Source organism: Accipiter gentilis, chromosome 29, assembly GCF_929443795.1.
Source record: "Accipiter gentilis chromosome 29, bAccGen1.1, whole genome shotgun sequence".
NCBI lineage: Eukaryota > Metazoa > Chordata > Aves > Accipitriformes > Accipitridae > Astur > Astur gentilis.
In genome coordinates, this window is record NC_064908.1 from 9,333,422 (window position 1) to 9,356,316 (window position 22,895).

General features: G+C 62.1%; 2 protein-coding genes across 4 annotated transcripts; one reads left to right on the forward strand and one right to left on the reverse strand.

The window, feature by feature from the left end:
• Positions 1-925: 925 nt before the first annotated feature.
• On the forward strand, positions 926-2,897 carry LOC126052192 (RING finger protein 208). The gene has a single exon (XM_049832523.1). The coding sequence runs from the start codon at positions 1,475-1,477 to the stop codon at positions 2,471-2,473; it is 999 nt and encodes a 332-aa protein (XP_049688480.1). The 5' UTR covers positions 926-1,474; the 3' UTR covers positions 2,474-2,897.
• Positions 2,898-8,411: 5,514 nt separating this feature from the next.
• Positions 8,412-13,617, reverse strand: RNF208 (ring finger protein 208). 3 transcript variants are annotated; one of them, XM_049833029.1, is made up of 3 exons: positions 12,815-13,617; positions 11,153-11,398; positions 8,412-11,060 (listed from the first exon to the last, which is right to left on the reverse strand). In XM_049833029.1, exon 3 carries the CDS (start codon positions 10,706-10,708, stop codon positions 9,911-9,913), a length of 798 nt encoding a protein of 265 aa, XP_049688986.1. In that variant the 5' UTR covers positions 10,709-11,060; positions 11,153-11,398; positions 12,815-13,617; the 3' UTR covers positions 8,412-9,910. The 3 variants fall into 3 exon arrangements, with proteins under 3 accessions (XP_049688986.1, XP_049688984.1, XP_049688985.1); XM_049833027.1 differs by having other exon boundaries at positions 8,412-11,398; XM_049833028.1 differs by lacking the exon at positions 12,815-13,617 and adding an exon at positions 12,399-12,530 and having other exon boundaries at positions 8,412-11,398.
• Between the last annotated feature and the right edge of the window lie 9,278 nt (positions 13,618-22,895).

Here is a 22,895-nt window from a genome sequence, read left to right on the forward strand (position 1 = left end):
CTGTGAAAGCCTCAGGGCTGTGCACCCTGCTGGTCCTGCCAGTGTCCCAGTGGGGCCAGTGCCACTACCTTCCTCCCCTAGTTCAGCGAACTCGGTGCCACTGTGTAAATAGCAATTAGGGCCCAGAGCATGAATCAGCTGGGGACAGTCCCTGGGAGCAGGCTGGGACAGGAAGGGACAGCGGTGCCACACCATGCCTGTGACCCAGCCACCCTCCCACGCGCTGGATCATGGGGTCCTGCATGGGTGAGTGGTGCCCCGGGGCAGTGCTTGAGCTACCGCACGGCAGTGAGTGGAAATGGGGTGCTTTTCAGGTCTCCCCACCCTGCTGCTTTGCCAGCGGTGCCTTGCTGCAAGGAGCTGTTGCACTTACAGCACCTGGCTGGGCTGGGTGTCCCCATGCTCTGGGCACAGCTGGGGGGCCAGTACAGCGCTGCTGCATGGCAGTCATCACGCTGGTGACACTGTCCCCTTGCATGGGGCACTATCCGGGCTGCATTCTTCTTTCCAAGCCCTGCAAGCTGCTTACGGGACACGGCAAGGCGAGGTGGCCCAGCACAGGGACCAACTTGGGGAACAGGGGTGAGCTGGGTGGGGGGGACTGTACTGGGGCAGTACAGGACACATGCTGGTGCGCTATACTAGGGTCTGAGCTGGGGGACTGTACTGGGGTGGTGCAGGGCACGTGCTGGTGTGCTACGCTGGGGTCTGAGCTGGGGGGCTGTACTGGGGTGGAGCAGGGCACGTGCCAGTGTGCTACGCTGGGGTCTGAGCTGGGGGGCTGTACCGGGGCAGTGCAGGGCCCATGCTGACATGCCCCACGGGCAGCGGTGTGGGGAGCACTGGTTGCAGAGGCGGCTCCGTCTTTGCTGGGCGAGGAGAAGAGGCGGCCGTGGGCCCAGCTCCTCCCCGGCTCCAGCGGGAGCTGATTGGCGCGGGCATGGCTGCCTGCCCCGGGCTGCCTGCATTTGAGCCACTTCCAGAAGCTGACAAACCAGACTGGTTAGAGCCAGGCTCGGCCCCAGCCCACGGCAGGCAGCAGCTGCCTGCACGGGTGCCTGCCACGCCTGCACCCCTTGCCAGCACAGCAGGCAGTGCCTGGCAGCGCCCTGCTCGTTGTCCTCTCTTGTGGACTGTGGCGGGTCAGTTCTACGTTGCTGCCGGGGAGGAGGAAGAGGAGAAGGAGGAGGAAGAGGAAGAAGTGGCTGTTGGATGCTCACGGCGATGCCCCTCTTGGGGTGGCCTATCGGTGAGGGTGATGGGGATGCACCCCGCTTTGGGGGCTCCTGACCCGTTGGCCTGGGAGGGGGTCCCAAACTGTGCCGGAGGGATGATGGGACTCTGTGTGGACGCCTTCTGGCAAACGTGCTGAAGGCCACCTCCTGCCCTGGGGCAGCACCCCTGTCCCGCACCTAGCCCCGAGGGGACTCGGGGGGTGGTGGGTGAGGAGGGTAGCTGTGGAGCAGCCACCCCCATGGAGCCAGCAGCGGGCGAGGAGGCAGAGCCTGGCCCCCAGCTGGTGCAGGCAGCCGGCAGGGAGGGCTGTGCCAGGCAGCAGGACGAGAGCAAGACTGTGGAGTCGGGGGGCCCCAGGGAGCCGCCCCGGCTCTGTGGAGAGGCGGCCACCACTACCTGGGGCTGCTGGAACCTGCCGCCGGCGGAGGACACAACTGAGCCGCTCCTGCCAGGGCATGACGAGCTGCCTGCCCACAGTGCCTCCCTGCCTGCGGGGCAGGACCCTCCCGCTGCCGCTGCCGCTGCCACCAGCCCCATCTTGCCCTGTGGAGAGAGCCCAGTGCCGCAGAGGGGGTCGTCCAGCCTGGAAAGTGCCTCCAGCTCCATCCTCAGCCTCTCTGGTGAGGAAGAGGATATGTCAAGTGACGAGGTGGCGGCGGCGGCGGCGGCGGCAGCAGAGCCATGCCACGTGCTGGCAGGCAGCGAGGATGAGTGCCCCATCTGCACGGAGCCTTACAACGACCAGCAGCACAAACCAGCCCTGCTCAACTGCAACCATGTGCTGTGCCGCGCCTGCCTGCGCGCCATCATGGACACAGCCGCCAGCGCCGAGTTCGGCCGTGTGCGCTGCCCCATCTGCCGCCAGAAGACGCCCATGCTGGAGTGGGAGATCTGCAAACTGCAAGAGGAGCTGCTCCTGCTGCACGCCCAGCCTGGCTCCCCCAGCGCCCTGGCTACCCCCAGGCCCCCCGCCCTGCCACCCCGGCGTCCAGGCCTCATCGGTGCCCTCGAGCATCGCTTCCAGGTGCGCTTCCACACCAGCCGCATGTTCGGGTGCCTGCCCTGCGTCCGCTACCCACCCTGCCTCATCCGCAGGCTGGGGCAGCTGGAGCATCGCTGCCGCTGCTGCTACCTCGTGGTGCTGGTGCTGCTGCTGGCAGCTGAGATGCTCAGTCTGCTCCTTATCTTCCTTCCCATCGTCCTGATGGTGCTGCTCTTCCTCATCCTCGATAAATAGCACTGGGTTTGTGCCTCCAGGCTGGGCTATGCATGGGGAGAGGAGCCCTGCTCCCACTTTGCCCCTGGGGCTGATGCTGGGTCGTGATCCCAGCTGGGGAGCAAGCCTATGAACCCAGGTGCCCTGGATACCCTGGCGCTGCCAGTGAGCCCAGAGCGGTTGAGGCAGCAGAGGAGCTGGAGTGGGCAGCGGAGGGAGGTGACCCTCGAGCTGGGCATCGCCTGCATCCCACTGGGCACCAGGTGACACATGACTGCAGCAGTGGAGGGGCAGATGGAGTGGGAACCCTTCCTGCACCGGGGACATATTCCTGGCACGGGGCCAGGAACTGGAGGGGCTCTGCGGGCAGAGCAGGGCTGTGCTGTGGGCTGTGCTGCCCGCGCCTGGGACAGATGGACGGGGGTTCACCAGCATGGACTGAAAATATAACTTACAATGGTACCACAGCCATGTCCAGCTGAGTTCAGTGCTTGGTCTGGCCTGAGCAAGTCCCCCTGGGGACCAGCGGTGACACCAAGAGGGGGACAGGGACAGCCAGTGGTCCCCAGCCACCCTGCAAGAGGGTGCCTACCCCCACTGCAGCACCTCGCAGCCCCAGCCGAGCGGTGCCAGCCCGTGCTCATGCCTTGCCCTGCATGGAGATAAGAGAGCAAACATGGCTCTGTCTGCCAGAGCTCCAGCTGGGCACCATAGGTGGAGGAGCCCACAGTGAGTGTGGCATCGTGGCTGTGCTCACGTGGGACCTGCCCACGGCTGCCGGGGAGTTAGGCCAGCTGCGGCCGGCAGGAATATCTCAGTGGTGAGCAGGATGTGGGCTCTGCTTCTTACTTGGCAGCCGGCCTCGTGCGGGGGCTGTGTCCCAGCCAGGCAATGCCTGGGCCATGGTGCAGCATCTCTGCACCCCTGCTCCCCGACACACTGCAGAGCACGGGGCTGGCAGCTGCTTACTGGGGACACCTCTACCCCCAGGGGAAGGGGACGGACAGGGACAGCTCCAGGCTTTCAGCCACCTTTGGGCTGGTAGTGGGTGGTAGGGAGGTGTCAGACCCCCACAATCCTCCCAAGATCCCCATCGGGGGGGTCAGTGTGCCACGGTCCTGGCACCCATCTTTGCAGCCTGGGATGTGCTGCTCCTTATTTATCGCTGCCAGCCTCCCCTCGGAGCCCCACTAAAGCTCTATGCAGACCCCATGCCAAATAGCCCCCCTGCGCTGTCACCGCTCTCCATCCCCACCCTGCCCGTCCCTGCCCAGGGGCTGGCTGACACCGCCGTGCCCTGTCCCTCCTGCCTGGCCATGCCAGGGTTGTGCAACCGGCCGCGTGTCTGTCCTGGCTTTGCCCTTCTCCCCCGGAAACGTGCCACGGGCACCTCCCCAGGGCTGCTGCTGGGGGAGACCGCGGGGTACCACCACCCACCCACCCCCTCCCCCTTCCTCCTGCAAAGAGAGCCAGGTCGGTGGGGAGCGAGCAAACGCTCCCCTGCCTGCCCAGCCCTGCAGGAAACCTGTGCTCTTGTGCCCATGGGGGCAGAGATTTGGGCCGTGGGCTTTGCTGGGGCACTCAGGCTGCCCTCAGCATCGGTGCTGCCGTGTGTCGCTCCAGCGAAGTGCCGAGGTGCAGGAGGCAGCGGTAGGAGCAGGGCACCCTGAAACAGGTCAGGTCGGGAGGCAGAGGCAGGTCGGTCCCCCCCAGCCCCCATCACGCCGAGGAATATTTATTTATACCAAGTGGAGCAGCTCCGTCAGGAGAAGCGCCAGCTTGGCCCTGGCCAGGGCCATTTTCAGCTAGATGGGGCCTGCGGGAAGGGGGAGGCTCAGACCCCTGGGGGGACCCTGTCATCATGTGGGAGGCCTGGCACGTGTCTCTGCTCTACATTACGTGGGGGGATATAACGGGCTTTTGGGCAAACAAGGCCAGAGCTGTCCCCACGGAGACACAATGGGGCACGATGAACCCTCCAGCACGTCCGTGCTCCCCTTGCCGGGCTGCCGGGACCTCTGGGTGCTAAAAGCTGGAGAAGGGCACCTAAATCCCCCCACCAGGGATGGGGTCTTAGGGGGGCTGCAGTGCAGGACTGATCCCAGGGGTGATGCAGAGCTCGGTGCTGCCCGTGGTGCCCCGGTGTGCAGACAGGGCTGGCCTGTGAGAGCCTGGCTGCAATGTCCGCTTGCAAGGACTCGGTTATATTTAGCACACCGAGATAGCGGCGAGCAGCACGGCGAGTGTGCCGCAGCACGGCAAGCTGGGGCCGGGGGCGGTGAGCCACGGGAGGCTGCGGCAGGGCTCCGACTGCAGGGCACCATCCCCTGGCACAGCCCCTTCCAAAGCACCCCTCCCCCCAAATCCCTCGCCGTCCCTCTGCACCCCCACTAAGCACCGCGCCCCCCCCCAGCTGCCATATGCACCCTGTCTCCCTGTGCACACCCCACTGCAGCTCCCAGCACCTTCCTACAGCCCTTACAGCCCCTCCGTGGACACTCCCATGCAATCCTCATGCACTTTCTCAGCAGCCCCCCAGCTCTCCTTTTCTGCACCCCATTACCCATTGCAGCCCCCCAACCCCTCTCTCCCCCACCATGGACTCCAGCACAGCCCCCCAGATCCAGCCCATCTCCCCCCACCCCCATCACAGCCCTTCCTGTCCCCTCCCACAAGCCCCTAACACCCCATTGCACCCCAAATCCTTCATTGCATCTCCCAGCTGCTGGCACCAGGAGGGTGATGTGGTGTCCCCAGACCGGTGATGTGGCTGCCCCATCCCCGCAGGGACGTGCCCACTCAGGGCTCTGCGGGGCCGTATCTCTCTTCTGGCTTCTCCCACTGAAGCCTGGCGTGTCCCCACCCAGGTCCCCAGCCATGCACTGGTGGCAGCGAGGACATCAGCAGCACAGCCAACCTCAGGCATGCACTGAGTGTGCCCAGTCTCACCTGCCTGGGCAGGCAAGGGTTGTGGTCAGGGGTCAGGGCGTTGGGGTCAGGCTCAGGGACCCCATGCAGCTCTGGTCAGAGGCATCCCCACCACTTTTGCACCATGACCAGCAGCAGCATCTCCCCTTCCCCATTCAGCCCCCGCCCTGGGGACGTGCCAGCACTGTCCCCATCCTGTACCTGTGAGAGTGAGGCTGGAGGGACAGCAGCCAGGGGGGCGGCATGAAAGCAGTGAGGTGTTGGGAGCAACTCCTGCACCAGAATCCTGCCTTGAATGTGGAGCCGGAGAGTGAGTGGGAGCTGGTACCCATGCCTGCGGGCAGCCCTTGCCTGGATTTAACCCCAAGAAAACTTCCGAGCTCAGCAGTCCCTCCCCATCCATGGGGCCAGTGCTGCCCTGGGGACCTGTCACAGCCTCTTGGGCTCCATGCCACAACCCGTTATCCTCTCATCGCAGGGTTGCACCTCGTTGTGAAAGCTGGGCGCTGGCAGAAGCCGTTGCAAGCAGCTTCCTCTCTGCTGAAACGGCCATTTGGGGTACGTGACTGCCCCGGGTTGAGGTTTTGAGGCTGCGTGTCCCTGAAGAGGGCACAGCCCTGATGCTCAGCCACCTTCTTCCCAGCCTGGCATGGTGCTACCACATAGCCCAGCACAGCCTTCGGCCCCTGCACAGGAGCCAGATCCTCCCCCGTCTCTGCACCAACAGGGAACTAACTGGTCTTGTTGTGCAACCTCCCGGCAGGGTGGCAGGGCAGGATAGGGACCAGTGCAGCCACATGCATGGGGACCGGCCTTGGCACTGCCCAGGGCTGCCCACCCACCACCATCAGGAGTGCAGAGCTGACCCCAGACCAGCATGGCCCCCAGCATCGACCGGCTGGCCTGCAGGAGCCAGTTTTGCGGAGAACGGCCGGGAAACATCATCCCCTGAGCACAAACCAGCAGAGAGCTGCCAGTTCCTGGCCCTTCCCACATCTAAAAGGAGAGCGATTGGGGAATGGTCATCCCTGGAAGCCATTTAACCCCCAAAGTCCCCTCTCCCAACATGGGCCAACCTGGACACTAGGAGAGCCCAGAGCTGCAGCCCAGCCTGGGACAGACTTTACATCAATGGGGAGATTTTACAACCAGCTTAGCTGGGAACGTCTGTGAGCATCTTTGCTCACCTGTGGCCAAATCTGCTCCCACAACAATGTCCTGGCCATGTTTCAGCAGCCGGTGGGGCTTGGAGTGCTTTGAAAACCCACCTTGGAGGCATGGAAGCTTGGTGTGACCACAGCGGCTGTGGGAGCATTTCAGGGCTTGGGATGCCTGGAGTGACTTTGAAAGACTTTTAATTCACCTGCATCCACGACGCGAGGGCTGGCACCGCCCCGCTGTCCCTGTCCCCACGCAGCACACCCAGGGCCCTCTTCCAGTGAGCACTCATTTGAGGTTAATAGGGCTGGAAAAATGGGCTGTCACCCAGCACTTACTCCTGAAAGGCCCCATTTCTTCCTTAATTGCAATTCAAAATCAAATTAGCGGTTTTAAATTTACTCTGTGCCCAAGAGGTACCATGAAGGGGGGTAGGACACACTGTAGCCTTCGTTGTTATGTAATAAAAAGGGCAAATTCTTGCTTTGAGGGCAGAATTGCTGCCACTTCTATCCTGGCTGGCCCATTGCTTCGGTGTCTTTGGGGCCATGCAGATGGAGGTGCTCATCCTGGATTCAGGACGATCCTTTGGGATGATGGAGTTGCTCATCCTGGATTTCGGGCTGCCCCAGCTTCCCCAAGCAGTCACATCATCAGGCTCACTGGGGGGATGCTGTGACCACCGGGAGCCCCTGGCTCTGCTGTCAGGGCTGCGTGTGCCCCCCACACCCACAAAAGATGGCGGGGATGCAGGTGCACGGTCGGGAAGCCAGGTCATTGCCGCTGCACGCTTAGGACTGGGGATGGCACTGGCTGCATTATTGATGCTGTAATTCAGCACCCATGGACTGGGATGCGGTTTTGTTTTCCAGGCATAGAAACACCCCCTGGAGGCAGAACTGGCTGCCAAGGACAAGGGGTTCACAGCCACCCCACACACCCTGCACCCCCCGAGGGTGGGGGCTGTCTCCGGGGCTCAGCTGTGAGCCGGGGACATGCTGGTGCTTTGGAAGCAGCTGCTCCACTGTGTCCCATAGCAGAGGGCAGGGACAGCCACTGCTCCCAGAGAAAGGAAAGTCAGGGGCCAGCACTGGGCCAGTGGGGCTGTGCCCAGACAGAAAGCCTCAGTGAGCGCACACACGCACCCTCTGGCATGCACATGCACGCACACACATGTGCACGGGCCAGCCTGCGTGCACAGCTCACGTCCTGGGGAACTGCGTTGCCCCAGGAGCATCCTCCCAGCTGCTTCTGCTGCAAATTTCTGCTTCTCCCAGCTGGAGAGTTGCCATCACGGTGACCCCAGGGTCCATTTGGTGCAGGCAGTGGGTGCTCCCCACCGATGCCATTTGCCAGTGCTGCGGGGTGCATGCCAGGCCCCAGGGCAGTCCCTGTGTGCCGCTGGGGGTGGTGCAGAGCATGGTGCATGGCAGGGCCCATGGGTGCTTCTGCCTCACCAGAGCAGGGCAGAGGGAGCCCAGCGGTGCCCATGTCTCTGCCTGGCTCCCTTCACCAGCGGCTGCCACTTGGGCCAGGCTGGCAAATCCTCCCCCCAGTATACCACATCACCTGGGGAGGAATGGGACATCCAATGGGTATTTAAAAGCCCTCAGTGTGGCTGGGGACCTCTTGCCAAGGTGGGCAGGGTACCCCACGGTGCCCAGCCATGTGCAGTGGGACCAGGGACTGGGCAAGGAGGGGCCACGAGAGCCAGGGCAGAGGAGGAGGTGTCAGTCTGTGGGAAAGCCCTTCGTCTGGGTATCTCCCCCACAACCTGCCCACAGACCGAGCGGGGCCAGGTTGCAGCATCCCGGCTTGTGTGCAGCCCCATTCCTGCCCGCAGTGACGCGCTCCCCGAGACGCCGGCTCACTGTTCGTTCCAATATAATCTTTATTGGGGAGACTGATGGGGGTTAGAACAAGGCCGGGTATAAAACATGATCATCGTCACAACCAGCAGCGGGAGGCATTGGCAGAGCAACACAGAAACGGTATTGGCCCCCGTTCTCCACCGGCAGCGGGGTGGTACCCGGGGCTGTGCCGTTGGCATCGCCTGCTCCCTCGGGATGGCGGGGGCAGGGCAGTTCTGCCCCTCTCCCTGGATGGATGCTGGGCTTCAGCAGCCCTGGGGGCTGCTCCTTCCTCCAGGGTGTGGGGCTCTGCGGGGCCCCTCTGGCTTACCCAGCCCCGGTGCCCTGGGACCGGGCAGCGTGTGCCCTTGGTGCTGTGGCTGTGCTGGGTTGTAGTGCTCAGCACTGTGGGAGCACCCGCAAATTATGGCTTTTTCTTTATTTTTTTAGGGTTTTTTTTGCTTTTTTGGCAGCAAACTTACCACTCCAGGTGCCCTGGAGAAAGCAAAACTGTGCACAGGGGGCTGCCTCTCTGCCAGCCCCTCCGCACAGGGGTCAGAGCAGAGCTGCTGCTCCAGGGGAGGGACCATGGGCAGGAGCCAGACCTCTGCCCCCCCTGCCCAACCAAATCCCCTCACTGGAGCCGGCAATTTGGGGTACCGGACCCCACGCTGCCCCCCCGGGCTTCTCACGGGGCATTGGTGTGGGGCCCCAGCCGGAGCGGCAGAGAACGGGCACAGCTCAATGCCTTTGTGAACGCATAGCGGCCTGGGATGGGGCGGCCGGGGACGGACAGGGAAAAACCAAGAATCCTCCAAAATGAGGATAAAGTGGAGCTTTCCTCAAGGGCCTGTGGAGGAAATGGGCCGCGTGTCTGCTCACAACCGAGGGGCCGGTGCGGCGGCTTGGCGTGACTAAATCAACTCGGGCGCACGGCAGCTTGGCCACTGAGATGAAAGCTTTGGCAAATAACTTACAGAGAAGGGGCGGGGGGCAGCTGGGGACCTGTCCTCGCTTCCCGTGCCAGGCGGGTGACCCAGCACAACACCGTGCACCTCCAGGGCTCCTTGTGCCATTGCCGGTGGCCACGGGGCAATGCGGAAGGTGTCGCTCTGGTCGGGACCCAGAGTCCACTGGTGGGAGCCACTGGGAAAGAGGAGGGAGAAGGCGCCCAGGGAAGGAGCACGGCAAGATGCTCGATGCACAGTGGGGGCACCCGCTGCAGGACGGGGGGAAGCCAGAGCCCCTGGATGCTCTGGTAGATGTGCTCCCCATCCCAGCGTCCCTCTCCCTGGGCACCACTGGGGTGTAGGGGGCTGCCGCCAGGTCCCAGCATCCCCATCGCCCCCTGCCAGTGCTGGCAAGGTCGCCGGTCCCACGTCCTTGGCCATGGCGAGCATCAGAGCATCCCTGGGCTGTGCCACTGGCAAGGAAGGGACTGGAGACCGGCCACGGCACTGCGCCATCCTCTCCCACCCGCCGGCCGCCCTGCTGCCGGGAGGTGTGGGCAGGGGTGTGGGGCTCACATGATGGTGCAGGAAGACAGCGGGTTTCGGATGTGGCAGGTGCAGGCAGCCCCACAGTACTGGCGAAAGGTCTGGTAGCAGCTGCGGTCGGTGTCGCTGCTCCACTGGACGGGGTTGGCGGCCAGGGCCTCGGCCGGCAGTCTGTTGAGGATACTGGTGTTGACGGCCAGTGCCGCCAGCCCGTAGTCGGTGAAGAGGACGGTCTCCCGCTTGCAGGTGGGGCAGGAGATGAACTTGTACTTGGGGCAGGACTCATAGAGGATCTGCAGGCACTCCTCGCACACTGAGTGCAGGCAGGAGAGGATGCGGGGCCGCTTGTTGGTGAAGTTGTACATGTGGCCACAGGTGGGGCACTCGAGGGGCTCACAGGGCGTCGAGGGGTGCAGCACGTACTGGTTGACGATCACCTCGTCCGATGGCGGCTGCCGGTGGTAGCAGACCTCCGAGCTGCCCTTCCGCTGGCTCTGGTACCCACGCTCTCGCCGCGGCAGGGGGGGAGTCCGGGGCAGCGGCAGGGGGCCGGGGGTGGCATCCAAGGCAGGGATGTCCCCACAGGCCTGGTTGACGATGATCTCGGACTCGGAGGGCCATGCGCGCTTGGCCACGAGGGGCGGCTCACGGCGTGGGGCCGGCGCGTAGCGCGGCTGTGAGGCCTGCAGCTCCGAAAACTTCTCTGGGTGGATGATTTTCATCGCCTCCATTTTAATGATGACCTGTTGCCCTTTCAGACACGACATGAGTATTGTTTTCACATTACTGTCCACTGCTCTGGGGTCTCCGAGGGACGCCTGCATGAGGCTAAAACATGCCGACAGCCTGCTGAGCTTTCAATCTCGGTCTGGCCGCGCAACAGGAGCACGGGGAGCAGCTGCTGGCGCGGGAGAGCATCCTGGGCAGACGGGGCAGCGCCAGCGGGCCCCGCACCCCTCTTCTCCGGCTATCCCCGAGGGTGCCGGGTGCAAGGCTGGGGCGGGTGGGGGAAGGCAGGGCTCACAGCGGCATCCTGCCTGCCTTGGAGGATGCTTTTGGGCGGGCGATCAAAGGGTCAGCTCCCCGCAGAGCCTCACCGGGACGTTAACGTGACATTGGCCGTCACTTGGCAGCCCCCCGCTTCGTCTTCAACTGGCTCTTCCCGTGCCGGATCAGCTGCAGTCGGGAATGGTAAATTGTGGCACCGGGTGCTGCCCAGGGCAGATCAGTATGGGGGGGGTCTTGCAGGAACCAATGGTAGCCCCCACCTCCGCCTGGCCTTTATTCCTGTTTACGCGCCATGGGATCCTCGTGGCGCTGAAGAATGTGTTTGCGAATTCCTTTGCTCTGACTTCCTGGCTCTCCCACTTGCCGTCACTGGCAGCTCCCGCAGGGCAGGGGTTCAGGGAGCATCCCGTGCCAGAGGGCAGCTCACCTTGGCTGGTGCCGGGGCTGCCACGTGCCTTGTATCCTCCGTCCCCAGCACCTCTGTCCCCAGCTCAGCTTCGTGCTTGCTGGAAATGAAAAGCAAGAGGGGGTTGGATCCAAGGCTCTTCACGGATCTACTGGCTGCCAGCACTCCCTTGGGATGTGTGCCCGCCTGCATCCCAGCAATTTGGCAATTGAGCCCTGCAGGTCCTGTCCATCCACCTGGGTGTTTGGGCCGGAGGAAGTGGGAGCAGGCAGGTATTTCCCCCCAGGCATCTCCTCAGTGGCCCCGAGCGTGGGGTCCTGGGTTCCCCCTGGGCCCTGGGGGTTGAGAGGGCAGGTCCCCCTGCATCCCACTGGGATGCAGGGCCCCTCCGGGGGGGGCTCCCCCACCGACCTGCCTCCGCTTAGGGTTTTCTCTCACGTTTAGCCACTCCTCTGCTCGGCAGATCTATTTTTACCTCCATCACTTGCTCCTGATCTGTCCCTGGTATTATCCCTCCCTCCAGCTTCCTCTCCCCCTTCCCAGCTCCCTGCCGTTGTCCTGGGGCTGCTGGAGAGGCCAGACCATGTTTGGGGGCAGGAGATGGGGGCCAGGTAGCCAGACCGTGGCCATTTTCTCCCTCAGCAGCCCCAGCGACAGCCTGTCTCTCCTCCGAGAAGGGCGAAGGCGCTCTCCTCCATCACGCTGCAAATCCTGTTAGAGGGATGCCTGCTCCTGCCGAGCCCTGCCAGGCCTGACGGAGGGGGCCCGAGGGGGCCATCTGGTTGCAGCAGCAGCCCTTGAGGATGGCTAGAGGCCATGGAGGGGGTTCAGCCCTGGATGCCCGAGAGCCGTGGGAGGCTGGATCCCTGCCCGGCCTCAGTGGGGGTGTCCCCGGGGGCCATGCCCTGGTGGCACTGGGGTCCTGCAAGCGTCCTGCAAGCATCCTGCAATGCCTGCCCTGGGGAGGGAGGCCTCGCATTCTGCATCCCCCATCATGGGCCCACATCCTGAACCCCGCAAGCAGCATATATCCCCCCCGCTCCAGCGCACAGCAGGAGCCCCGGGGGCTCTCTGCCCGCAGGTCTCACGCAGACACTCACCCGCAGCATACCGACGGGCACGGCCATCCGTGCGGCCAGGCAGCCACCGCGCACAGCCACCACGTTTCCACGTTCACGCCGTCACACCCCTTGATGCACAGCCTTGGCGCAGCACCCCGCCGTACCCCGCATCCCCACCACCCCTAGGGCGACACAGCCCTCCCCAGCCCCCCCCCCCCCCCCAGCACCCACTCCTCGGCGACCTCCCACCGCAATCCCCAGCCCCATGCGCCCCTGCCCCACGCCGAGCTGGCTCGCTCGTAGCCCAGCGGTGCGCACACCCCCCCCCCGCACACCCACCCACCCACCCGCGCGCACACCCCCACCCCACCCCCACGCCCCCACACGTCCTCACTCCCGCAGGGTGATGCCCCCCGGGCAGCCCGGCCGTAAGGACGGTCGGTGCCGGTCGTTACCTGCGTTGGCCCGCCGTGCCTCGGACGGGGGATCCCGGTGCGGCCGCGTCCCCGGTTTAGCCTCCAGAGCCCCGCTCCGTCCCCGGGAAAGGTTCGGAGGCCCGAGCGGCTAAAGGTTATCTGAAAGGCAGAGGGATGCGGGCGCTGCGCGGGCGGAGGGCCGGCTCCCCGAGGATGCTGCCGGGTCTCCGCCGCCTCTCCCGGCCGGGCCGTGGCTCCCGCTCCCGCTTCCCACGGCCCCGCCGCCTGCTCCGGCAGCTTCCCCGCCGGCGCGGGGAGGGCACCGGGCACAAAGGCAGGGCTGGCGGCGCCGGGCTCCCGCCGGGCTCCTCCGGCTCCGGATGCTCCGCGGGGACCAGCGGCCGGGGGGAGGCGGCAGGTAGCGCCGCAGCCGCCGCCGGGGAGGCACCTTCCGCCCGCCCCGCGGCTCCGCTCTCCCTCCCCCGGCTCCCCCGCCGCCTCCTCCGGCCGCGGAGCCCCCGCTCCGCGCCGGGCTGATGCAACACTCCCCGGCCGACAGCGCAGAGGCTGCCTGCCTTGGGGGGCGGGGGGGCTGCAGCTGGGGCACCCCCCTTTCCCCCCCCGTCCGGCAGGTGCAGGCAGGCAGGCAGGCGGGCTCCGTCCCCGCTGTCCCGCGGGGCTCGGCGGGCGCGGGCGCTGCCTGCGCGCTCCCGCTCCGCTGCCGCCCGGCGCCCGCAGTGCCGCCGCAGTGGTGCAGCCGGCTCACATTTCTCTCGCTCAGCAGCGCCGGGGCCCGCCGGCCGCAGAGCCCGCCGCCCCGCACACACACGCACACGCACACGCACACCCCCCCCCCCGCACGGACCCCCCCCCCCGCCCGCCCGCCGCCCCGCCGGGCCCTGCCCCGCCGCCGCCGCCGCCCCGCTGCGGCTCCGCTCCCTTCCTGCCCCGGCCCGCCGCGGCCCCGCTCCTTCTCCAACACCCCCCGCCCCCGGCACTACCCCCGGCCGGGTCCCTGCGAGGTGTTTCGGAGGGGCCTGCAGTGACTCAGCATCCGCCGCTGGAAATGGCTCGGCGGCGCCGGCTAGGGACGGGGGGGGATGCTGCTCCGGGGGCTGCGGTTTTGGGTCCAGCATCAGGGAGCGTGTGGCAGAGGGGAGAGGGGCTCCTGCCAGCAGCCCCTGCGCCTTTCGGGGCTGGGGAAAGGCTGTAACACCGGTAATGGCCCCCCACTGCCGAATCAGAGCCACGCACCCCACCGTGTCCCAAGGGATGCCTGGGACCCCCCGCTGCCAGACCCTGACCCACAGCCACCCCTGCGGGAGCAGAGCACAGCCCCCCCCCCCCCGCCGGAGGTCAAACCTGACTGAGCGTCCCAGTCCCTGCTGAGCTCTATGGGGGCGGGGGGGGGGAGAAGGCCACAGAGTCTCGCTGTCTCTGGGGGATTTGGTGGGCTCAGCATGGCGTGCGGGGGGTCACACCGCCACTGGGTACCAGCAATGCCGTCAGGTCCCTGGGGAGCACTGGGGAGCATTGTGCATTGCTGGGATCCTGCTGTTTTGACCCCCTTTAGTGGCACAGACAGCCATGAGCCCGTGGGCTGGGGACACCCCACATTGTGCCCTGGGAGGGTGACTCCTGGCCTGTACTTCCTGGCTCCTGGCATGCCCTGGCAGATGTTAGGAGCTGGGCTGCCCTTTCCTCCTGCCATGGGAGCCTCCACTGTGGAGCGTCCACGGGCAGGCAGCCAAAATGGGCAGCCAGCCCCACATGAAGCCCCCCAACTCCCCAGCCGCACTCAAACCCAGAGCTCACAGCCGACCCCTCCCCAGCGACCATGACCCAGGCATGCGAACACCTGAACCCAAAACCACTCCGTCCCTCCATCCCACCCTGGCTGGGGCAGGGTGCCGGTGGGGGCTCACTGGGCTCCTTTGGGTGCTGCTGAGGTTTCCATGCTCGCATCACCCACTGCCACCTTCAAGCTCTTTATACTCCTCAGTTGGGCCCAGGATTTTGCCTGGATTTTGATGCCTTCCCCCTGAAGGTTACCCTGGCCAGAGCCACTTGCTGGCCCTCCAGCCTTGCTGCAGCAAAGACTTGGCCACCGCTCACCCCTGTAACAAGGGGTCTGTGGAGGCCTGGAGCCACACTGTGAATGTACAGCCACATCGTGCTCACGCCATTGCTGTCCCTGGCCCCTCCATCAATGGGTTGGACACAGAAGCTGGAGCTCATGTATTTCACTGAACAGCTCTGCATTCCCACTGTCAGCCCAGAGGAAAGCTCAGCTCCATCAGGCATTATGAATCCCATGATTATGATCCAACCATCCACACAATGCATCGGCATCTGCATCGCCCAGATGCCTGGCCTGGAGAAGACGACCAAACCCACCTGGTCCAGAGGGATCCCCTGCCACCCCAAGGGCTAAGCCACACTCCATCCTCGGGCTGAACTGACCTTAGAGTGTGGCTTCCCCATGGGGACCATGCAGCTTCACCCACCAGCTGCCTCCGCCTGGAAATCCATGCTCCCCTGTTGACAATGTTAGCAGTTGTATTTTTAATCTTCTAGTTTCTTGTTGGATAAGGGATTTTGTAACAACTTTGCCTCTAGTCCCTCTGAGTGTAATTCTTTGATCTACTCACCTGCTGAAATCAGTGTGAGGCTGCTGCTGTCTGGCACCCTAACAGTGCTAAACAGGGATTTCCTTAATCTTCCCCATCCTCTCTGTGTCAGTTTTTGCTTACTTTCCTGCTAATGCTTCTAGATGCAGATAGCAAGAACCGATATATTATGCTTGAACTCACAGAGCAAAGGAAATTGCAGGAAGTGAGTGAACACAAGCCATTTTCTGTTATTAATTCATATGGCATCCCCATGCTGACCCAGCTACACAGTGTTATTACACAGCTATTCCGTGAGTTAAGCAACAGCTCTATTTAAAAATAATCATAAATGATATCAGGTATCTTTTTTGCTGAACAAGAATGTGTTTGTGCCAAGATGCTGGGGATCCTCGTATCGCCCCAATGGCGCTGCTAGTCTCTGCTTCATGCGCTCAATGGACATGGCACTGGATCCTCCCCATCCCAGCACAGCAGCACTTCTCAGCCTCTTCTCCACCTATTCAGGTACTTGTGAAGCAGTTTGCAGCCCAAGCCAAAGCCTGGCACTTCTTTTTCTCCTAGAGCTTGCATTAGGCTTGATGGGGTCCTTGGTGGCAAGTGCCACTGGTTAAGCCTTGTGCAAGAGGCTTTGGCCCCAAGTTTTCATCCCAACACGTGAGTGCTCGGTGAAGCTTGCAGAGCTCTTCCAGGTTTGCTTTTGGAGATGCAGAGTTTCCCTTTTCTCTGCTGAGTTGGTTCTCCAAGATCTCCGCTTTCCACCCCAAACCCCAAATAATCTCATCCTTCAAAGCCCAGACCCTTCATCTCTGGCTGAGCCTGGGTGGCAGCCCTCTCAAGTATGGTCCTTACCAAATCCCAGCCCCTGTGGCCAGCTCTAACATTCGCCTTTGGGTCTGGCCATACTCTTACTCTTGGGTTTAACACCTAACTTTGTCACATATACCTATATGTTGCATTATCTTTCATAAAAATCTATTGTATCGTGTATTACCATAATTGTACATCTTTATGCTGCATGTTGATATTCTTAGCATGTCTTCTGAGCTGTGGTGATGTGATACAGCATGCTTTTCTGGGTTTTAAAGTCAGCACTGATTTATTTTACCATTTTGTGAGACCTTTCCAGCAGGCCAAGCATGCCCTGCGTTCAGAGGGAGCTCCTTAGCTCAAGTGTACCCGCTGTTCCCCGTGTCCTGCTTCCAGCTCTACTTGGACAGACATGCAGGAGTGGCTTTGCCAGTGGGTTCACTTCGTGCCACCCAGATGAACAAAGTTTTGCTTTTTGTAATCAAGTGGTTACTTGTTGTAATCAAGTTGGTGTTCATCCTGCTGGGACCACCCTGTGTGCAACCACTGCTTATTTCTGCAAAACTCATTACTTTCCAATGTTACAAATGGATCATTTCTAAACCTTTGCTTTACAGATGCATTGAGAAAGATAACGCTGCTGGCCAGTCTCTGCTGCAATTCCGCTGAGATGAACGGTGATGCCAGAAGATAATTTGACCCTAAATTTCTTCCTCATCTTCCTCATCATCTGCATCGGCCATCATCAGCTGCATGCATCATCCAGCTGCACACCCAGGATTTTATTGCCCTTCTGGATTTATAATGCCTGTGGAGAAAGACCCATTCTAACAGGATGGCTCCTTCCTTGCTTGGTGCTGACCCTGCGCTGTGATGACACGTGTGTCTGCTTTCCACTTGACCTGAGTGAGCCAGCAGCTCTGGCTGTGCCAAGCCTTCCTGCCTCACATCCCAGATCCCATCTACAGAGTGCACACCTGGAACTGCGCTTTGCTGTCCATGCTTCTGGCGGCAGCACCTGGCGTGCTTTTGCAATGACTCACACCACTTTTATTTACTGTTTGCTGCTCTCATTACAGAGTTTGTTTGACCAGGTCCTGCACACATCAACAGCTCTTTCCAAAATCCAGCCTGTTTCTTGCAATGATCTTGTTTTGTGCTGGTGAATCACTCATCACACAGATAATTCACCCACAAAAAATGAGCTCATCTTCAGCTTTCCAGAGAGCAGCTTTATCGGCAGGTCTGTAGTGGGCCAGGCACTGGCACCAGCGCCTGCCCGGCTGCTCTGCCGTGCCGGGAGGACAGCCCAGCCCGGCGTAGCTGGGAGAGATGCAGCTGCAGTATTCATGCTCCACGTTAAGTCTTTTCATCCTCCATGCTCCATTGTGCCATGCTCCATCCCTCTGGGATTGTCTCTCCTTCCCAGGGTAGAGCATCAAGAGAAGGCACCCCAAGTGCCACAATCGCCACCCTCCCAGGCTGAGAGCCTCCAGGCCTGGCTGAGGTGGCATCAGCCCCCACAAGAGCCCAGTGCAGACACCAACAGAAGAGGAAAGCAGGGTGGCTCTCACACCGTGCATCTGCCACACAGCTCCACCAAAACTATGGCAGAAGTTGTCTCCAGCTCCTGGGATGTGCAGCTTGCCCAGGCAGAGCAAACACCATTTTGAAGGAAGGATCTATTAAAAAATCTGCCAAGAAACCAGCAGAATTGCTTGTTGTCAGCTGGTTGCTTAAGGATGCAACCAGCTGCTGCAGAGCTGGTTGCTCTGGTTGCCGTTTGAAGCAGCAGAAGTGTGTGGGTTGGTGGTGGTTAGGACCTGACCACTGATGCTCTTGCAGTACACTCCTAACACATTGATGGGGGTTTGGCTGTGGTCATTTCTAGGCTTGCAGCCCTCTACAGAGACTCCACCATGAGAAAAATGGTGCTCAGAAGATCTGCGAAAGTGATCTTCCATGTGCTACCACACACAAACCTTGAGATTATGGGAATTATAACCTCCATGGCATAACAGATCTACACACATGGTAGTATGGCCAGCTTGAAGGTTATGGATGTTCCTAAAGCCCCAACAGATCCCAAGGGGTATAATCATTATTTTTACTATTCTTTCAGTTTAGTGATTACTACTATGGCCATTTCTGGAAGCCCTTGGTGTGAAGTGGGTGCCCACCTTGCTGGTGCCACACCGATGGCAGGAGGGCAGGGAGGAGGAGGAGGGATGCACGTGGGCTGGGGGGAGTTCAAGAAAGCAGCTCCAGAGAGACCATATCCTCTCTCCTCAGATGTGGTGACCTTCATTCCCCTCCCCACCAGCTCCCTGCCTGCAGACCTGGGGTTGCTCAGCTGCCAGAAGAGAAGACTCATGGAAAATTTATTGCTCTCCACAGTTATCTCATGGGAGGAGGGAGAGAGGATGAGGATTAATAGCCACAAGCTAGGATGTGGTAAATTCCAGCTGTATTTCCCTATAGCTATGTAGGGAAAAGCTTTTTCACTTTGAGGGTCAAACACTGGACTGGGGTGCAGAGACATGGTGGGATCTCCAGCCTTGGAAATGTTCAAAGCTGCCCTGCACGACGTCCAGAGCAACATGCTGGCCGTGCTTTGAGCAGGGGGTTGGACTCAGCTATGGGAGTGGGACCAGCCACAGTCCCCATGGGGCAAGTGGGGTCCCCCCTCCCATCAGAGCCCCCTTCTTCATCTGCGGGCTGCAACTCTCCCAGCCCTGTGTGTGCACAGTCCCACAGACTCCCAAGGCAAGGAGGATTGTACGTCTTGCTGGTGACCCCACAGCACCGCAGTCACATCAGAAACTCACTCCTGGTCCTGCAGTGCTACCAGGGGCTGATGGGGAGATCTGGAGCTCCCTAGGGCTGCTGGCTCAGGCAGGGGGTGACCACAAAGACCCAGAGCTGCATTTCAGGGGCAAGAGGGTGCAAGGAAGAACCATGTGCTTTAGAAAACACCTTGCACCCAAGCAAAATGGGACAAGGGATGGCCTAGAAATAGAAATGGCAGCTCTGCAGTAACCTTCCCCCTTCCCCTCCAGCCCAGCTGATACTGGGTTTAACAAAGCCCGAGGGATCTGAGGCTCACTAGAAACCAGAGCATGTACCAGAGCTGGGATACGGCTGCTGTTCCCAGCCCTCCTTGGCCGGGTTGGGCGGGTGCAGGGCTGGTGGAGCAGCTCTGGTGCCGGCGATGCTGGGGCTGAGGCAGACGCCTTGTAATTGTGGTGACATTTAACGTTTGCTTTGCTGGCTCCCTGGGAGAGCCTGGCGCTGCCTGCGCTTGTAACCTGACAGCACTGCTCACCAGGATGCAGCGGCGAGACACAAACTGGGTCAGGGAGAAGGAGGTGGCACGGCGGCTGCGTGTGCCTTCGAGATGCCTGTCAGCAGCGCGGTGGGGCAAGGTGGTCCTGGCATGGGTGAAGAGGTGCCCAAGCTCCTGCTCGTCCCTCCCGGGTGCTGCCTCAGCTGGGGGCACGGCTCCAAAGAGCAGCTCAGCACTGAACAAGCAATTTGATTTTGCAGCAGAATGTCAGCTTTTTCAGGAAAAATTCCCTGAATGAAGTGGATGGGACCCACCAAGCCCTGCCTGGCTTCCTGGCCACCGCCACCCCTTGCTCTGAACACAGCATTGCACACAAGGCCATGGCCATGCTTGCCGGTGGTGGGATCCTGCTGTCCCAACGTGGCCGGCCTGGGGTTCCCGGCAGGACCTGGGGGCACAATGTGCTCCCCCATCCCTGCTCCCAGCAGCTGGCAACAGCCCCAGGTCTCCTGCTATCCCTTCTGCTCAGCTTGGGCAACAGATGCTCTTATATAGAGCACCACGGTTGTATTTCTAGGTCAGCTGGGTGAATTTGAGTGTTGACCCAAGGCTTTTGTTTCCCCTGCACACCCGTAACCCTTCTGGGGAGTTGTGTGGGTGCACGGGCGGGGGTTGCCCCAGCACAGCTCCTGCTCCGGCACAGCGGCAGCTTCCTGCGGCACAGCGGCTACCAAGTGCACGGGGGCCGCCGGAGCAGGTGTTCCTTCACTGTGGTTTGTGCACGGGGAGCTGAGACGGTGCTTGCTCTGAGCATGTGGCAGGGAGAGCTTCAGCTGGGGGAAGAGCAGTAGCTTGCAGACCTGGGGACGGGTGGTTGGGGGGAGGAGGCACGAGAAAACGCGAGAGCTGGTGAGCTCCCCAGCATCGCCTAGGGTGGAAGCTGGGAGCCTTGTAGCGCCAGCCCATGGCAGACGGTCCGTGGGAGGGGGCTGCATCCTGTGGGGCAGGGACAGTGTGCTGTACCAGCCACTGGGGAGGTTTCTGGGGGCTGACAGCATCATCTGGCCTTGGGGTTTCCATCACCTCTTTTCTCTCCCTGATTTCTTCAGTCCTCCAAGGGCCTAGCCAATATATTTGGTGTCAGGAGCTATCCCGGGGTGCTACAGGAGGACCTCGTGGCCTGTCTTTCCCCACTGCTCCCTCCAGAGAGGACACACGGCCTGGTGCCTTGGCTGGAGGGGAAACCGGGGAAAGAGGGGGTTGCCACAGCCCAGTGCTCCCATGCAGGCTTGGGAGAAGCGAGTGGTCACACTGGAGCCAGCTCCATCCTCTGTGTGACATGGGAAGATGAGGTCTTTCCATGTAATGGACACCAGTGCTCCATACTGGAAGGGGACCTGGCATACCCAGACTGCTGGGGAAGCCATTGGGGTGCCATCAAGGACTGTGCTGTGTCCCCAGGACAGGACAGGGGTAACCAGAAAGACTTGTACCACCGTGAGCCACATCCTTGTCTGCTGGGGGCACGTGTGAGTTTGGGGGGGGAAGGGAAGCTGTGCAGGGTGCTGAGCACCCACACAGCCCCCAGGATGCTCTGGAGCTGTCACGGTCCTATGGATGGGGAAGAAGGTGCAGTTTTGGGTGCAGGCTTGGGGATGAGGGCCATCTCCCAGCAAGGCAGAAGGGGTCTCTGGGAAGCCCCCCACCTGCCAGGGCTCACCCAGGCCCTGGCTTTCTGCAGGACCCTGATCTACGCACAGGGGTTTGGGGCCAGCAGAGCTGCAGAGGAGGCTCTGCACCAGCGCAGGGGCTGCCTGCCCGGCGGCTGCCCACGTGCCAGCACAGAGCTGCCAGGCTGCGCGAGCCCAGCGCTCGCATCCCTCGGCAGCATGACAGACACAAATGGGAGCAGACAGGCCGGCTCGAGCGGTAAAGATCAAACCCCGGGAGCCCGGGGCTGCTGTCAGTGCAAGATGGGGTGCTCGGAGCCATCCCGGGAGTGGCAGCCCCATTGCTCACCCTGCCTGGTGACGCCCCTGCTAAAGTGCTGTGTCCCCACATGGCTGCAGCGTGGTGCTGCTGGCAGAGCATGGGCAGGAGCCTGCCGGGGGGGCTGCTCACGCCGCCTCCACGCTGCGGGGGCTGGCCATGGCTCAGGACCATGCCATGGGGAGAGGATACGGGGGGTTCCCTGCCCTGGGTTTCAGATCTGGGGGGATGTACAAGCCACTGCCAGGGTGCAGGAATAAATCACCCCAGTCCTTCTGCTGGGCTCTGCCGATGGGGGTGTTCCTGTGCGCAGCACCTCCCCAGAGGCTGTGCCCCAGCTTCGCTGCAGGCTCAGGAGGACAGAGGGGAATGCAGCCCCAAAGCACGGCCCTGCTGGGAACTGCTGTGGAAAGTCCCCCTTTGTGGGGCCGCACAGCTGCCCCAGCCTGCGTTGGTGGGTGGAAACTTCAACCGCCGGACCCAGGCTCTTGCGAGCCGGCAGCTGTGGGAGGACGGTGCCACCGTGGTGGCATGTGGGTCATGGCTTGCAGTAAGCTTGCACCCATGCTCCCGGGGAGCGAGGCAGGGAGAGCACCCTGCACGGTTGGGGCAGGACAGGCAGCACCCACCAAGGCGAGTTGAAGGAGTACAGGCAGATGTCAGTGGCACAGGGCTGGCACCCCAGGAGCTGCAGGTCCAGGCACAGCTTCCTCATCCTCTTCCAGCCCCAAAGAGGTTTGAAGAGAGCCCTGGGATCCAACACGGGCCCCAAACACCTGGATTTTGCACAACCCGCCTGTTTCCCACCTGGGAAGCCATCAGCCATCGCCCTGGTCCCCACATCCCACTGGCCCAGAGGTGGTCCTTTCCGGGCAGCAGCGCTGCTGCCACCGGCATGGAGCAGGAGGGACGAGGGTCTGTGGTGCAGCCGGGAGCAAGGAGAGGCCATGGCTAATTGGGATAATTGCTAAAGCAGGCGAGGGGCGAGCAGGGAGGGAGGCAGTGAACAAGGAGCCGTTGTGCACAGGCGGCCCAGGCACGCGGCCCCGGCTCCAGCCGGCAGCGAGAGCCAAACAAACAAGGACTGTTTGAAGCGAGGGAGGACAAGCAGACGGCAGGACAGAAACCAGACCTCCGCTGGGAGAGAGCCGGAGCCAAGGGCTTAGCTGGGAGCTGGGTGCTGTGCAGGGTGTGCCTGCTGCCTGCGGGGAGACCATCCTCGGACTGCCACAGCAAAGACAGTGCCATCCCTGCTCCATCCCTGGGGCAGGGGCCAAAGTGGGGAGGATGGCAGAGTGCTGGGGATGCTCTGGGCCAGAAGACAGGTGACAGCCCTTCTGCTGCAGCCATCCCCGGGACTGGAAACTTTGAATCACAGAAAAATAGCAGGAAATCAGCCCCTTGT